This window comes from Epargyreus clarus, unplaced genomic scaffold, assembly GCF_041222505.1.
Source record: "Epargyreus clarus isolate Ecla_fem2 unplaced genomic scaffold, WU_Ecla_fem_2.2 ptg000023l, whole genome shotgun sequence".
Lineage (NCBI taxonomy): Eukaryota > Metazoa > Arthropoda > Insecta > Lepidoptera > Hesperiidae > Epargyreus > Epargyreus clarus.
In genome coordinates this window covers 9,516,283-9,534,476 of record NW_027332230.1, presented here as the reverse complement: position 1 = coordinate 9,534,476, position 18,194 = coordinate 9,516,283, and the positions used below count along the sequence as shown (strand labels likewise).

The window sequence follows — 18,194 nt, the reverse complement described above, 5'->3', positions numbered from 1 at the left end:
GCTGTCTGTTCGTGAGTCACAGGGCTTTATGTCTTAAACCCTTCGATCACTAATAAGAACTAGATACACAATCAGCGACAAAAAAATGACGCGACGAAAAGAGCACCCAAATAGACATGTGGGTGCGCTTTTAGGTTAGGTCAGAATGTATAAACCATTTAAATTGTAAAGTGTGTTACTAAACGTACAATTCTTACTATTGCATGCCCACTTGATTGTTCGGGTAGCATGTTGACTCTGTTCTAACTTGTTCTTATTAGTGATCGAAGCTTAAACCGTAATAGATAGACACTTGATTTTTTTTACAGACGATGCATAATGATGGTTGCTATAACAATACAACAAATACTAAAAATTAATAAAATAAATATAGTTCAAAAAACTAAAAAACACGCTTTTATGATAAAATCAACTAAAAAGTAGAAAATGATTTTCAATCTAGGAATCAATTAAGGAACAGTAAATTGTATAATTGTGGAAAAAGTGTGGGGTGCTTTTCGAAAATTGATAAGTGGAGCACTCCACGCTTTTTTTACAATTATACAATTTACTGTTCCTTAATTGATTCCTAGATTGAAAATTATTTGTCAAAAGTCTCGAATTTCTTTTAGCCATATAATATAAATGAGCTTAGGGATTTATTAATGCTGTTTAATAACAAAAAATAAGCCCAATCGCCCTTTCGTTTGGACATAAAATGAACTCTAAATTAATTGCTTTTGATCTGCGCATTAAGGTCCGACCCTCGCGTCGTGCTAAGTATGTCTACGTTTATTTGATCACATGGCACGGCGCACCCGATCAAAGCGGCCCAGCTTTGTGCAATCGTCTGTGTGCATGAATTCAATGAATTCACACACCTGACATACTTGCTGATTCGGATATATTTACTGGCAAAGGGGTCAGTTTTAAAGTATGTCACATGAGCATTAGGAGGGTACATATGTATTGTCCCCCGCTGTTTCACGCGCGAAAGTGTAAATACTCGGGAATTTTCGTAGGTTTTCATTAAATTTTTGCACTGAACCGTAATTTATATGATAAAGGTAGGTAAGTACTTCTTATGACATCAGCTTAATACTATTAAAAGTACCGTCAGAAGCGGTCCAGCCTTATCAGAATATCAGAGATTAGCCGGAATAAACCCGCAGACAGACAAACACCTACCGTATATACCTACTTTCTTCTTCACACTTCAATTTAATAACTAACTTAAATTTAATATCTAGGCACCGTACCCTGAGTTCATGAATGATAAATTCGAGAGGGATTCATAAATCAAAAAGATCATAATGATATCATACATTTATAACAAATACCAAATAATATATAGATATTCATGCATAGGTAGTGATGAAGAGTTTAAGGTTAAAAACTTTTGAACTTATCGCCAATCGCGATGTTTTCCTTCAATGTTTGCAAGTGTTTCCTACCTTATTAATTTATAATAAATAGGTATATATTTCACTAAAAAATGATGTTAGAGATGGGTGTCTGAGCTTTTAACCTCGGATTCCTGATCGAGAAGAACCATTAAGCAGTAGGTACGCTGTCACTGTTTTCTTACACAACGAATTTAATAATATAATTATTTAAGTATATTTGTGTAGTTGCTTTTTTTAATAGGTAGTCAATGTCAGATTAAATCGACTAACAAACCAAAATAACGAGATATTTAATATTCCCGCGGCAGCATCTATTCGAAACCTATGACAAATTGTAACATTTTATAAGTTTTAAGGTTCGGAGTTTGGTGCACTAACATTAACATAACTTTATATTCAGTGGCGTCGAGCGCAACTTAGGTACTGGTGACGCCGTAAATTTGGCAAAGTTGTGTTTGCAAGTTCGATGATAATTTCAATCCGCGAGTTATAGCCGCTCATGAATTACATTTTTAAAAGACCGGGCACATTCTGTATAATTTACGTGCGAGCATTAAATTTAAAGTTTTAAGATAGTAGGTACCCAAATACTTTTTATGCTGTCCTCGTAATTTATAGAATAAGCGAGTTAAATTATAATAATAAAATATCGTAAACAGGTACGTATTGGCAGTGATGGCACTGATAGCCTAGTGGTTAAGAAACTCGGCCTCTCGATCGAGGGGTCCGAGGTTCAAATCCCAGGCACGCGCCACTGATTTTTCAAATTTATGTGCGTATTAGAAATTAATTATCACTTGCTATGAAGGTAAACATCGTGAGGAAAGCTGCATACCTGAGAGATTTATCTCAAAGGTATGTGAAGTCTACCAATACGCACTTGGCCAGCGTGGTGGACTATGGGGGTGGACTATGACAGTGGGACAGTAATGGGTTGCCGACGATGATAAGGTACGTATTATAAACAGTATTTTATTCTAAAATTTCCATAAGATCCCTCGGAACAATGATAAAAACCTTAACAATTTAATGTCAGCGTCGTGTCAATTGATCACCGACGTGTACAATTGACAACGTGTCACTTTTAAATTAAAAGTTGTAGAAATATATATTTACTGAAATAATAATATCAATAATTATATTAACTCATCACTTTTATAAAGCTGAGATAGTAAACAATGGCAGATGACGAAGAAGAAGGAGGCTTTGGAGGTTTGTATGAAGATGGACATTGGGTGTGGGATGAGTCAACGAAAGCTCTACTGTTTGTAAGGTTCTTAAGCTAAACTTTTTCATTATAAATATTTTTAGGTATAGTCCGTGCCAACTGCTAGTCCACTCTGAAGTTGTTGCGAGCAGGTGTAGTCATACAATTTGCTATGGCGACGCAATTCATTTCTATATTCAGCAATAGCTTAATGGTTGGATCTCAGCCTCAATCGGGGGCGAGGTCCGAATCCAAGACACTCATCTCTTAATTTTTCAAAATTATGTGCGTGTTGAAAATAATAATTTGTTTTGACGGCAAAGGAGAAGTTCGTGAGGAAATTTATACGTTAGACAGATATTAAAAAAGTTTCAAATGTGTATGAAGTCTTCCAATTCGCACCTGGCCTACGTGATGGACTATTCCCTAATCCACTTTAATCGTGAGAACAAACTCGTGCCCATACGAGGTGGGCCAATAAGGAGTTGATGAATCTTGTTTACATCACAAGATTCACTACATTTTTTTAAATAACATTCTATATAGGCATTTCATATAGGTAGATACTTCATGTAGTTAAATTAAAGTTATAACATTTTGGTGAATTTTTTGTAGCGACTTACCTCCACAACTTATTGAAACAATTCAAGTGCCTACTAAAGCTCCTACGGGAACTGTAGAGTTCAGAGACGATGTCGATTTGATTGAACAGGTAATAACATTCAAGGAAGTTTAAATAAATATAAATCAATTTTAGAGATAGGGAAGGTTGCTTTAGTCGTACCAGCGCGATTAAAATGCATACTAGTTAGTTGTGCGAGTAAACAAAAATAACAGCACCATGTCGGCACCATTGAAATAAAAATATTAAAAAAACAAGCTTTGTCGATGTTTTTACTAAAAATTTAAGTTTATGAGTAAGCAATTTAAAGGAAAGTGCGATTGTTAAGTTAATTTTTGTGATTCTTTTCTATTTTTGACACATTCTACTATTCATTTTGTCAATCACTATTTAAATAAAATATTTTTATTTTGTTTTAATTTCTATATGATACTTTAATAACCAAAGATTAAATTTACGCAAAAGGTTTTCCTTCATTTAAATTACCCCAAATAATACAGAATTTTTCCCTTAGGGGGTACGACTTGAGCAACCTTCCCTACTATAAAAGTGTAGGTCTATATAGTAGGAGTAATGAGGGAACTCAATTTTAAAATAGCATTAGAAGTTCTATTTTCAATACATTCGATATTACCGACAACTTGCTACTATATAGATATACTAGATATAGGGATCTAAAGATTCCGATGCTTAAACTCTTTGCCATCCTATTTCAAAGAATTTACTTACTCTACCTACTCTACCATCGTAGATACGGTTTCGGCGTCGCTACCAAAGGAAACTAAAGCCTGGCCAAGCAGAAATTATTACCGTGCAGGTAACTGGTTAAGTAAAACTTTGTAATGTCAAAAGTAAAATTTAATTTCAAGATAATTACAAAATCGAAATTAAAGCTGTGAATGATTGTAACAATTTCTGGAAGTAAGGTTTAATTTACATTATTTTGTAACTGATGAAAGTTTTAAGAAACTCAGTTTTATATAAGGTCAAAAATATAAAACATAAACGCATCGTTTTCCACTACCATACTTGCGCATCTGTCGTCGTCATCGTCAACATACCATTACTGTTCCACTGAAAATTCAGAGGTCCGTGCCTGGGGTTTGAACCTCAGACCTCTCGATCGAGAGGCTGAGTTTGTTAACCACTAGGCTATCACTGCTTGCATCTGTGGACGGTCTCAAGCAGTAGATACCTTTAATCTTTTTGGGGTTGATTACGGATGTCCATGGGCTGTAGCAGCCACATACAATCAATGGAACGGCAAGCTTTTTACAACGCTTTTGATTAGCTTGACCTGTAGGTATGTATGAAACGGAATCTTTGAAATCGATTTTTACCCACTTTGAACGGTCCGATTTTGTTAAAATTTTAAACAATTATGAAGAACCGATGACAATACACGATTTGAATATTTTTATCCCATTCTTCTGATCAGGAGCGTTAGGAATCAGGATTAACGGTTATCCTTGTGGGATTTTAACGTAGATTTTCGTTTTTAATATATAATTATTTACTATCTCTATAAAAAAATCATTATCCTTACATATCCTTCAATTCCTTAACCTTCCATTTCTTTTGTGCAGGATATAAAAGATATCGCTCTGTACACAGCACCTGTAAACATTTTAAGCCCCATGTTGATAAACATGTTACATCTGCCGACAACTGAGAGATTTATCAGAGCACTTGTTCTCTACTGTCAATATTATTTACAGGCAAGCTGAACACATTCATTACATTTAATTTTATTGAATTAGAATTATAAATAACCTAAATACAAAAATAGTTCGAATTTGTTATTTCATTGTTGATTTAATCATATGTACGTAGATTAAAGATTGCGTTATAAAATTTACTAACAGTAAGGTTTACTGGAATAGTAGGTTTGGACGATGTTGTCGTCAACTCATTATTGTCAACATTGTCCTATTGCTGGGCACGGGAGGCACGTGTCAGGTTATAGAACAGACTGGTAGACTTCACACATCCATGAGGACCTATTTTAAAGAACTCAGGCATGTATGTACTCGTATGTTTTCTTCGCCGCTTTAGCAATTGATAATAAATTAATAATTTATAATACGCATATAACTTCGATAATCTAACTTGCCTCGGATTAGAACCTACGATACTTTGATTAAAAGCTAGCACTAAGCTGTCACTGCTTTATATTTTATCTTAGACTAGCTGACCCGGCAAACTTTGTACCGCCTCAGAATTTATTCATGAAATATATTTCATATTTATTCACCTTTTAAACCTTCCCTGGACTTCTACGAATTATTCTAAACTAAAATTAGCCAAATCGGTCCAGCCGTTCTCGAGTTTTAGCGAGACTAACGAACAGCAATTGATTTTTATATATATAGATAGAAGATTAATAGATTAAGTATATTTCTCTTAAGGTAATATTGTAAGTATAAGGTATTTTATATTTCCCAGATTGCAGACGAAATGGCAAATAGAATTATAGAATTGGAGACGAAAGTGAGAACGCCCCAGTGTGAAATAGTTGAAAATGAATACAGTAATAATTTATCAGATTTACGGCTTTTAGTCGCCAAGGAATATAGCACAATGCTCATAGGTTAATACCATTTACAATACTTTTTTTATTAGATTATTAAAGTAATATTATCTTCATTCTACAGTCATGTTTATAGAGCCTTTTTTAAGAAATGAATATTCTTATTTATTAATTTAATTATTTATCTGTAATTTTCAAATAAATAGACACCTAGGCAAAATTACTCATTTTCATATACAGCCTAATTTTGGTAATTCTTGAATTCATTTTGATAATACCTTTACTGAAATGTTTAACTTGAATATGAAAGTGACACAGTTAATACTGAAAAAATTTAGACTGGAATGTTTTAAAGTTTCGTTGTCTATTTTCATTCATAGATAGATAAATGCTCTATATAAAAGTTAAGCTTTAATATTAGAAACACCGTATGTTTGAAAAAAGTGCACAAAATTACATATTTTCATAGCAAACACTCTGTATATACCACAAGCTAGTTCTAGTTTTAACGATTACATATTTTCATAGCAAACATCCTGTATATAAGACCACAAGCTAGTTCTAGTTTTAACGATTACATATTTTCATAGCAAACACCCTGTATATAAGACCACAAGCTAGTTCTAGTTTTAACGATTACATATTTTCATAGCAAACACCCTGTATATACCACAAGCTCGTTCTAGTTTTAACGATTACATATTTTCATAGCAAACACCCTGTATATAAGACCACAAGCTAGTTCTAGTTTTAACGATTACAGGTGGAGGTGATACTAAAAAGTTCCACCACATGGGGCCGCAGAAGAAACGACGATCATTATCAGACAAAGATGCGCGCCTTTTCGAAACTTTACTACGCGTGTGTGTGCAGATTGTTTGGCTGGCATTGGGGCGTAGATCTTTTAATCAGATAGGTACGTACATATATATTTTTTTTCAAATATTTAGGTATAGAATACCTACTGCTTTCTTTAGTTTCAGATTCATTTGTAGTATTTGTTTCCAATAATTCAAAATTTAGAATTCCACTTACAATTAAGCCCATTATTAATATTCAATCTATCCAAGTTTTGCCTACCAAAGATCGAAATTTGACACTTGGTAGACTGAAGAAATTATCAAGCGTCACTTTTTGGTACACAAAACATTTAATAAATAAATTATTAATAAAAGACGTTAGTGTGATAGGTAATTCTTATTGACAACTATACCTAGATAATTTTCACTAGACAACAGTGTTAAAAACTTTTGTGTTATAATTTGAAGGGTTTTGATGAGTGTATTTACACTAAGCTAAACGACTCTGAACGTAGCCTTCAGGTGTTATCTCTCTAATTCTATGGAGTTGATTTTACTTATCCATGGGCGACAGTAGCCACTTATTGTCAGATCGTTTCCTTCTATCTAGGTCACAAATTGTCACAATAGGTCATAACTGTACGACAGATTTTGACGTGGTTTATTTGAATTCGGGAAAACGTTATTAAACATGATCACGTCGGCGTCATTCGATATGACTAGCCATTAAATTAAATGGCTTAGCAGTATTCGTAACAGATGACTGAATAGCGCCGTTTAGTTAAGGTCCCTTAAGGTGATTAATTAGAGCAATTTATCCACGTTTATTTCGCTGAAACGGCTACACGTATCTGGAAAATGTAAGAAAAGTTTAACGCAATCTTTTAATTGATAAATAGATTTTAAAAATAGGTACATTGTCCAACTCTGTGTCATGACCCTTAAACAACAATTACCATTGCATTCGCATTTTTTCTACAGATATGATTGTCAACTTTAAATCTACCCACAGTTACACTACGGTAACCCATTTAAATCTGTTTGTATTTTGTAATTTCTCTGTAAGTGATTTTTTGTAAAATCTTATGAGAAATGTCTTTAAACGTAGGTATTTGATAAGAGCGAGAGAGAGAAAGTAATAAAAAAAATACAAATAAATTATAAAAATATATTGAACCATTTTGTCTTGTGCCCTTTATTGATACTCATTTTGTTTGCTTTGCTTATCAAATAAAGAAATTTGGCAATTTCTGTAATAAAAACTACCATTTCTAACGTATTTTCTTGATAGGTCAACACCTTTGTTTACATTTTGGACACCTAATTATGAATCAGACTATAGATACAAATTGTCAAATTTCAGAGTACCTTTGTAGGCAAAAATTGGGTAGCTTGATAGCTATCAATAACGGGCATTAACCATATATAAATACTAGCTGACCTGGCAAACGTTGTGTTGCCATATAAATAAATAAAAATTAAGGGTGAACAACCCTTATCACTTAGGGGTATGAAAAATAGATAGAGCCGATTCTCAGACCCACTGAATATGCAATTATGCATATAAAATTTGGTGAACATTGGTAAAGCCGTTTCGGAGGAGTACGGTAACTAATATTGTGACACGAGAATTTTATATATAAAGATATAGAAAATTCTCGAATTCTTATTTTAAAGCAACTTTAAATAATTTACGACTATAATAGGTAGGTAGGTATGTGTTTATTTAAGGTACCCAAATGATTTAAAAAGCTCTTTTTATCTACATGAGTAAGTACAGTTGGAATTAGCTGAAACGACTTTGACGGCACTTTCGTGCATCAAGAGGACTATAGGGAGATATCTAAAGTAAAAATTGTAATATTGGGTGCGAGTATAACAATAGTCTAAGCGCGAACTTTTTAAATATTCAACGAAAACTGTAACCAATTGTTATTTTAATAATTTCAAACCATTCATAGAGTTGGAAATGAATCGCTTGTTCAAATCCGAAATATTCAACTCCGTGGAGCACATGTTACGAACGGGTTACGTGTCGAAAATGGCGGCGGAGGAGCGCGCCGTGTTGTTGGGGTATTGCGTTCGACACGATAAGAAGCTTAATACCCGCTCCCCCCTCATGAACGACGTGTTCTGCCACAGAGACATCGACTACCGCATGATGGGATTAGGAGTAATCAAGTGCACGCAGTAAGTCGGGCCGAAGAATTTACATTATATTTAGTACCTTCACACAAAATCTAAGAATATTATTTCGATGATAATATTATATATGATTACAAGAAAATGGTTTATTTTTGTTCTTGTACTTACAACACAATTAGTACACTTAGTGCGTACTTAGTACACTAGATAGACTTATATTCTATTTTTTGTTATGATCACTGATATGTATTATATACAATAGTTAGTTACCCACACATACGACAGATACGTATTTGAATCGTTATTTTAGTAAACAAAACAGATATTGTTTTGTTCATCATAGTGTCGTAATTGCCAATGTTTCTTAATTTATATAAAGAAACTAGCTGACCCGGCAAACGTTCTGTTGCCATATAAATAACAAAAAAGTTAAGGGTGAACAACCCTTATTACTTAGGGGTGTGAAAAATAGATAGTAGCCGATTCTCTAGACCTCGAGACCTACTAAATAAGCATATAAAATTTGGTGAAAATCGGTAAAGCCGTTTCGGAGGAGCACGGTAACTAACATTGTGACACGAGAATTTTATATAAAGAAATCCTTACTAATATTATAAATCCGAAAGTAACTCTGTCTGTCTGTCTGTCTGGTTGTCTTTTCTTCACGCCTAAACCACTGAACCGATTTTATTGAAATTTTGTATAAAGATCGTCTAAAACCCGAGAAAGGACATAGGATAGTTTTTATCCCGGAAATCCCATGGGAACTAGGGATGGCGATCGATTAATCGGAGAATCGATCTTTTGGGCCAAAAAGTCGATTATTTTAATCGATATTAGTAAGGATGGAATCGTAAACTATGCATTTAATCAAGTGATGATCTTTAGCAAAGTTGTTGTCCATGAGCCCACGAAGGTTTCAGAGTTGGTACGACCAATTTTCGTCAGATGGCGCCACTGTCATTCCAATGAAGGTAAGAAGTTTCAATTTTATGTATGTTAGTATGTTATATTATTTTCTTTTAAACCCGGGCGAAGCCGCGGGCAAAAACTAGTAATACATAAATAAAGTTTGACCATTTTCCCGAATCTGGAATAGAAATATCTCTATAAAGCTGAAATAGCAATAGCATTTTGTGCACCGAATATTATTGCTTTGCTTATCTTTGGACAGGGTGACGCCACGACTCCTTTACATGATGCATGCTGTAGCTGGCTCCGAGGAGAATCTGACGAAATTGGGAGTAGTCTTAGGGATTATTGGCATGTCCCGGACAGCTTTTGACACTATGTTGAGACCATTGCCAACTGGCACTGATACGGGAAAATCTAAGGCTTCTATGTTAGTATTGTAAAATCTGTAAAATCTGTAAAATCACACTTAACATAAGTATGATAATAACTGCAGGAAGAATTTTATGATCGAGGTATGTATATGTCGGCGATATCCCAATACCGCACTTTATTAATAAACTGAACGAAACGACTTTAATATGAGAATCACTTTTATTCACTTTTATTTCCATTTTTTTTATTTACAAGCAGAGTAACGGCTTACACGACTGATTAAATGCGAATGTACCACGCTCTACCAGCGCGTAGACTTAAATACCACTCGAGCGACAAACAGCATAAGAACTACCTCACATCACTTGTTTTGTTATAACAAGTGACGTGATTCACAATAAATTTAACTGTTAATAAAATAACATTATATTGAAAATATTGTTTTAAAAATACGAGAATAAGTATTTTAATATTATTATAATTTACATAATTTATTTGGTATGACTAACAAAGTGTTTTGAAGTACTACCGGAAATCGTCCATATTTTAATCTAAATATTAATTCCACATTGATAATCAAAATTGACATAATAAAAATTAATAATGAATTTTATGTTACTCCAAATAATTTATCTTACACAAATTATATTTGTTTTAATAAACAAGCGCGTTACAACACGCAAACATTCCTTACAAGTTTTCATAAATCGCCAAAAGAGGGCGCTACTAGTAGGATGCAAATTAAACTAAGTTTTGTTTATAAAACAATAAAATTGGAGTCATAATAATCTAATTGATTTTTACTTTGAAGGTTTGCAACAATATGAATTATTAAAAATAAATTACAAAATCAATGTTTTAAAATCAGTCGAAAGAATCAGTGCAATGTCTAAGAGACATTGAGGTTAGATCAATAACAGTATTGTAATTACGAATAATTATTTTAAACATTAAATATTATAATATAAACGTAAGATACAGATTTACACCCATAAATAATTATTTTAAACATTAAATGTTATAATATAAACATAAGATACTGATTTGCGCCCATACGGCCATACTGATTCCAGCGCGTCCCTTGCGCTGTTTTACATTACAACATAATATCAAACAAACAAAAACATTACAACATAATATTTTCTTTCTTTCTTCTTTCTTCTTTCTTCTGATATCATAAAAAAAGGCGTCACTCATCACGAGTTCTAGCCAACAATAAGGCATCACCCATCCTGGGATCTAGCCAACAAACAAGGCATCACCCATGCTGGGTTCTAGCCAACAAGACCAGGATCAAGGATACGCATGGTGGCCAGCCAGCGTTTTAGGAAGGATATTTGGATAGGATTATAATATTTAACAAGAACACACGTGAACGCACATATATAAAATAATCATGAAAACCAGTTATATCAACACAATGCCTTTACAGTTTCAAAGTTCTCATTTACAAGATCATCCGCCCATACGCATCTTTTTTTTTTTTTTTTTTAAAGAAAATAATTTGTTACAAAAAATAGAAATGAAGGTTCGGTGGTCCAAATTGTGGCGTTGTGGCACCCATGGACCACGTGCGCTCCCCGACCACTCACTTGCAGCAGGTATCGACAAACCGCCCCTGATGTCTCTCCAGCTAGTGCCATCTCTTACTTAGCGCACTCGAACCAACCCTCCACTGGCCATCCGCGGCATGGCCATCGTGACAAGTCAAACGTCCTCGTGTGCTGTTCCTGTAAGGCAGAAAAACAAACGGCGAATATATTATATTTCCGCTCGGCCAATCCTGATTAACTTGTATTAAGGTTATTCACCACGCTAAAACTAAAAGACTAATGATGAATAGTTTATTTCAACCGTACTCAATTTCGACCTCTTTTACATTACTATCACTTTTCTAATTAAACAAAATTTTACACAAAATCGATCGGTCGTATTGTCTTTATAAGATTCAACATTTTCTACAACACCATTTAAACAAAAGAATTAGTCCCTTAACATTAAACTCAAACGCGTAAAATAAATTCTAACGAATTATTATTATATATACATTTTTTTTTTTTATAAACTCAAGAGCTTAGCTGACCAATTCCTTCTAATTACTAAAATTACTTAGACCAAACATCAAATAATTCGAGACATTTAAGCACTACATGTGATCGATGGATACGCATAGCCCAGTAACCTCCTGTTACTTTTCATTGACGCAAATCCACTCACATGAATACACATAGTTTCTACTGAAACTTAACTTCCGCCATAGCTGCCCACCGCATACTACGGCTACACGACAACCTCTGTACAGTCCGATCAACATGTTTACTCAAGTTCTCAAGTCATTATTGTAACTACTTTAAATGAATGTAGTCAGCTTAGCACCAATTACCCCGTAATATACCCTATTTGTATGTAGAAAAATAAAATGACAGAATCTGGAAGTTCATAAAGGACATTAAAACCCAAAATTTAAATGTTCTAACCTAAATCACCTTCATCTTGCTCAATACACACCGTTAAATTTAAACACGAGCGCCACTGAACGCTACGGTTTCGTATCTTCGCTGAACCCATATCACAAACACATCTATTGAGCCTTTACCAAAGACAACTCTATTCGCTTCATCAGAAAAAGAAACGAGGGACCTAATGAATCGACTTGAGAGTACAAGCTTGGACTTTGGCCTTTTGATAAACAGGAGCAAAACTAAAATTATGATGATCGACCGTTCTGAGTCACTACAATGAACAAATCTGCTCAGCGACTTCGAAATCGTCAAGGAATTTCAATACTTGGGATCAGTCATTAATGATAAAGGAAACTGCGAAACTGAGATACGACGCCGCATCGGTATGGCTAAAACGGCAATGAACCAACTTACCAGGGTCTGGAAGGACGGGAATATTACTAAGCGTACAAAAGTTCACTTAGTTCGTACGCTCGTCTTTCCAAATTCCTCTACGCATCGGAATCTTGGACGCTGAAAATAGCAGACAGACAGAGTGGACGCATTTGAGATGTGGAGCTGGCGGCGAATGCTAAGAATCCCGTGGACAGCCTTCCGGACCAACGCATCCATCTTAAAAGAATTACACCTAGAGCATTCCCAACGTCTCTCCAGCCTGTGCCTTCACCGCATACTTAAATACTTCGGTCATATAGCCCGAAGAAATAATGACAACCTAGAAAAGCTACTGGTGACAGGCAAGGTGAAGGGCAAAGACCCAGAGGACACAGCCCAAAACGATGGTCAGACCAGGTATCGGACCATCTAAAGATACCGGTCAGCGAGGCGATACACCAGGCCACTAATCGCAATCTCTGGAAAGACGCTATAAAGCAAAGAAGTCACGATCCTCAGCATTGAGTGACCGACTATAGAGAGAGAGAGAGAGAGTTTCCATTGAGCAACGTGTAGACTTAAAATTGCATTAATACGACAACCTTCAGAAATTTTTCACAAGAAATAATGAGTGTACCCGCAAAATCGTAAAATTCGTAATTCGTAAGTAAATTCTTTCCAAACAGTGGTCAAATACTGGTAGCCAAATTATTAATAAACCGTCAAGTACCTCAATTTTTAACACGCTTTTATTAGCTTGGGTTGTACGTTTGTATGTATGTATGTACTAACAGTAACGGAATCTTTGAGCCCGATTTCTATCCACTTTGAACGTCCAGTTTAATTAAAAATTTTGAAGTATTATCAAAAACCACGAATACACGATTTTAACATTTTTGTACCATTGTCCTTATCAATATCCTCAGGATTAACGATTTTCGAGGCGAGAGAAAGCGCCTTATGGAGCGCTCAGGCAAAGTTACTAGATCGATTTTAAGCTTTGGAAAATAATAATTTTATTTCCCTATAACTCAAATGTACTGAAACATATCTATAATGCCATCTTGTAGAATGATTTTTTTTTTTAGGATTCCGTACTCAAAGGATAAAAGGATAAAACGAAACCCTCTGCTGTCTGTTCGTGAGTCACAGGGCTTTATCTCTTAAACCGTAATAGATAGAAACTTGATTTTTTTTTTACAGACTGTTCATAATGATGGTCGCTATAACAACAAATACTACGAGGGGTGCTTTTCGAAAATTGATAAGTGGAGCACTCCACGCTTTTTTTTTTTACAATTATACAATTTACTGTTCCTTAATTGATTCCTAGATTGAAAATTATTTTCTACTTTTTAGTTGAGTTTATCATAAAAGCGTGTTTTTTAGTTTTTTGAACTATATTTATTAAAGTATAAAGTCACTTACCGAAAAGGCTCTTACTAACTCACCGCCTTGGTTTTACCAGAGTGAAAAAGTATCCTGCCTTATAGCGACCCGTAACATTGGCCCCTTTACGGTACGTTCGCGGTCAACACAAGTCCAGTGTCGTTGTAATACCACCAATAAGCAGCTATAGTAGATTCTTAGCCTGTGGACACTCAAACATTAGGTGAACATTATAAAATTACAAGATAGAAATAAATTAAAACAATAGACCACCCAAGTGGTTATAAGTATCAAAATGACAACGTGTCGCCCGTATGAAATAAACTGTCATACTACACCAGGGTCCACCCCAAAATTACACTGCTCCATACGTTCAGTCCCGCCATAATCAAAGCATCCAACGGCTGTCAAACGCTTTACCAACGGCATGGCTTCCTAAGGCTTCGTTCAAAGCAATCCCAGGAAAATCACCAAACACGCGCGCCATTGCCCCGAACCAATAAACGTCACCATTGATCTCCATCATGACCATGTGGACACGTAGGTCCATCCAACCGCTGCTGTCGGCGATATCCCAATACCGCACTTTATTAATAAACTGAACGAAACGACTTTAATATGAGAATCACTTTTATTCACTTTTATTTCCATTTTTTTTATTTACGAGCAGAGTAACGGCTTACACGACTGATTAAATGCGAATGTACCACGCTCTACCAGCGCGTAGACTTAAATACCACTCGAGCGACAAACAGCATAAGAACTACCTCACATCACTTGTTTTGTTATAACAAGTGACGTGATTCACAATAAATTTAACTGTTAATAAAATAACATTATATTGAAAATATTGTTTTAAAAATACGAGAATAAGTATTTTAATATTATTATAATTTACATAATTTATTTGGTATGACTAACAAAGTGTTTTGAAGTACTACCGGAAATCGTCCATATTTTAATCTAAATATTAATTCCACATTGATAATCAAAATTGACATAATAAAAATTAATAATGAATTTTATGTTACTCCAAATAATTTATCTTACACAAATTATATTTGTTTTAATAAACAAGCGCGTTACAACACGCAAACATTCCTTACAAGTTTTCATAAATCGCCAAAAGAGGGCGCTACTAGTAGGATGCAAATTAAACTAAGTTTTGTTTATAAAACAATAAAATTGGAGTCATAATAATCTAATTGATTTTTACTTTGAAGGTTTGCAACAATATGAATTATTAAAAATAAATTACAAAATCAATGTTTTAAAATCAGTCGAAAGAATCAGTGCAATGTCTAAGAGACATTGAGGTTAGATCAATAACAGTATTGTAATTACGAATAATTATTTTAAACATTAAATATTATAATATAAACGTAAGATACAGATTTACACCCATAAATAATTATTTTAAACATTAAATGTTATAATATAAACATAAGATACTGATTTGCGCCCATATATACTTACCTCGATCATAAAATGAAGAGTACTTTATGTAGTTTATTCAATGCAAAAGTTTATATTATTAATTGATATGCATAAAGTAAGCAGTTACATGAATAGGTACATAATATATTCTACAAAATATATCTGGTTTCACCAAGTTAAAACTTACTTAGGAACTTATATTTATATGCCAATGATAAAAATAAGAAGCAAACATACCTATGTAGAGTCATCTATAATTATTTACAATGTTTATTAATAGATAAGCAATAGTTGATTTTGTAACCCTATTCTTACTTTATTTACAACACAAAATTTTATACAGTGCATCCGATTGGCCACATATTTACTTGCAGACACCAACTTTTATGGGTATAGCGAGGCAAAATTGAGGGATTTTCCGTCGATGGCGTGACGCACGTCAGCCGGAGTTCCAGACGTATACTAAACGGTTCTAATTGGGCAAACAATACCGTAACTAAACGGAAATCCGCTGATTCATTTGTTAATTCACTTTACAGGTCGTCTACGAGCTACAGTTCCAAAAGCAGTACTACTAGTTCTATGAGGAAGAGTCAACTTGCTACCCGTAAATTGTACCCCGATATCGCGTTGCCTCGAAAAGAGTCTAGAATGTATGTTGATTTTGAAGTTTCCATCTTTTCCAGATAACTTAAAAAATGTATCACTACCACATTACTATCAGCCAATTTCTGTCCATTGATAGGAACGGGTTTCAGAGAGAAGGGTTCAGGCTAAGTACCTATAGATAATCAAACTATGTGAATTGATGTTCAATCAATTGAACGATGAAATTTAAATCATGAAAATTAAGCAATTCAATCGGTAGATTGTACACTCATCCCATAGATTTGTAAAGAAAATGTACCCTGTTTTGAGAATTGAAATAGTTGCGTAAAGAAGTTTTGCCACGTCTTCGTGCTAAAATGTCCCTAAAATATTTGAAATATTTGTTTATTTATTATGTAAATTACGTAGTATTAGTTATTTATTCGTAAACTTTCTCTAAAAATGTTTTTATCTGTCAAGAATTCAAAAAAAGAATTACTAATAAGCCGTTTGTGGCTTCATTCAATTTCAAGGCGGCGAAGTATCTTTACTAATCTATGAGTCATCCGTAGCTTAGCTACCTTGATGAAAAGCTAACTTACACTATCACGGCCAAAGTAAATGTTTTACGTTAAATGTTTCATTTATTTATTCTTAGAATGGATTTCCCACCATCGTTTCCCGACGAACCTGAGGATATCAGGCCTTGCAGTGAGACGCAGCGTCGTCGCTGGCAGAACAGGCTGATGAGGCTACTCCATCCACAAGGGCATCCTCGCTAGATTACAATCGCTATCCTACGAGTATATCTTCATTTCATACATTGTTATATTTTTTAAAAATAAATCTTGTTATACTCCCTCTTTACGCAATTAATTGTTTTACATTTTTTTTTATATAATATTGGAGTAGCAGACGAGCATGCAGTCCACCTGATGGTAAGTGGCTACTGCCGCCCATGGACATCTGTAATCAACCCCAAATAGGATTAGATATTCCTACCTGAGGTCGGCCACAGATGCGCCGCTACCCCTGAGGACTAAGCTGGAACGCCTCGGAAAAGTCTGTCTCGCAGCAGCGCCTAACACTGCTGTTATTAGGTAGAGATAGGTGTGGTGGTGCCGCCGGAGTCGAACCACAAAGGGTTCTACCACCTTCAAACCACCTTCAAATTAATACCTATTGTAGGAATGCGGGTCTTCAATCAGTGATCAGAATTGAGATCATTGTCCAACACGCCAATATAGATTTTTAGACTACATTTTATTTCGTTGCGATGTTTGATTTCATTTTTTGAGATATAACTTCGACTAACCATAATATATCTTCAAATAGTTATGATCCGAACCGGAGCGTCAAGTGTGGGATTCCTGCTCCAATACCTAATAGAGATTACTTATATTACTTACTAGCTGACCCGGCAAACTTTGTACCGCCTCAAAATGTATCTATCAAATTACATATAAAATATAGCCTATGTTACTCGTGGATAATGTAGCTTTCGAATGGTGAAAGAATTTTTAAAATCGGTCCAGTAGTTTTTGTGCCTATTCATTACAACCAAACAAACAAACAAAGTTTTCCTCTTTATAATATTAGTATAGATAATACATTATTATAATATGTTTGTTCTCAAGGATATGTACAGTGTGTGTTCTTACTCACAAACAAAAACATATATCTACTAGTTATATAATGCGTCGGAATGCAGCAGCCAGGATACAGAAAGACCGAATTACTTATATATACGTATTTAATCAAAACAGAATATTACATGTTTTTGATTAAATCTAACCTAAATTAAAACTAACTATCCTAAGTGGTGACTTGCTGGGGCAATGTTAGCACCCAGAGTGAATTCCCACGTTCGGGACTATACAGTGGAAACGGAGCGGTAGTGCGGAGTCAGCGTTCCCACGGCACGGCGGCGGTGCAGGATCGGATGTCTTTTACATAATTTTGTTAAA

General features: G+C 34.6%; 1 protein-coding gene across 2 annotated transcripts; it reads left to right on the top strand.

Annotated features, from left to right (window-relative positions):
- The first annotated feature begins 2,452 nt into the window (after window positions 1-2,452).
- LOC140751698 (protein phosphatase 1 regulatory subunit 36) lies at window positions 2,453-17,050 on the top strand. 2 transcript variants are annotated; one of them, XM_073085708.1, is made up of 10 exons: window positions 2,453-2,653; window positions 3,208-3,304; window positions 3,966-4,031; window positions 4,801-4,932; window positions 5,660-5,804; window positions 6,508-6,660; window positions 8,506-8,734; window positions 9,864-10,031; window positions 16,179-16,292; window positions 16,886-17,050. In XM_073085708.1, the coding sequence occupies exons 1-10, from the start codon at window positions 2,571-2,573 to the stop codon at window positions 17,007-17,009; spliced, it is 1,311 nt and encodes a 436-aa protein (XP_072941809.1). In that variant the 5' UTR covers window positions 2,453-2,570; the 3' UTR covers window positions 17,010-17,050. The 2 variants fall into 2 exon arrangements, with proteins under 2 accessions (XP_072941809.1, XP_072941808.1); XM_073085707.1 differs by having other exon boundaries at window positions 2,453-2,658.
- Window positions 17,051-18,194: the final 1,144 nt, after the last annotated feature.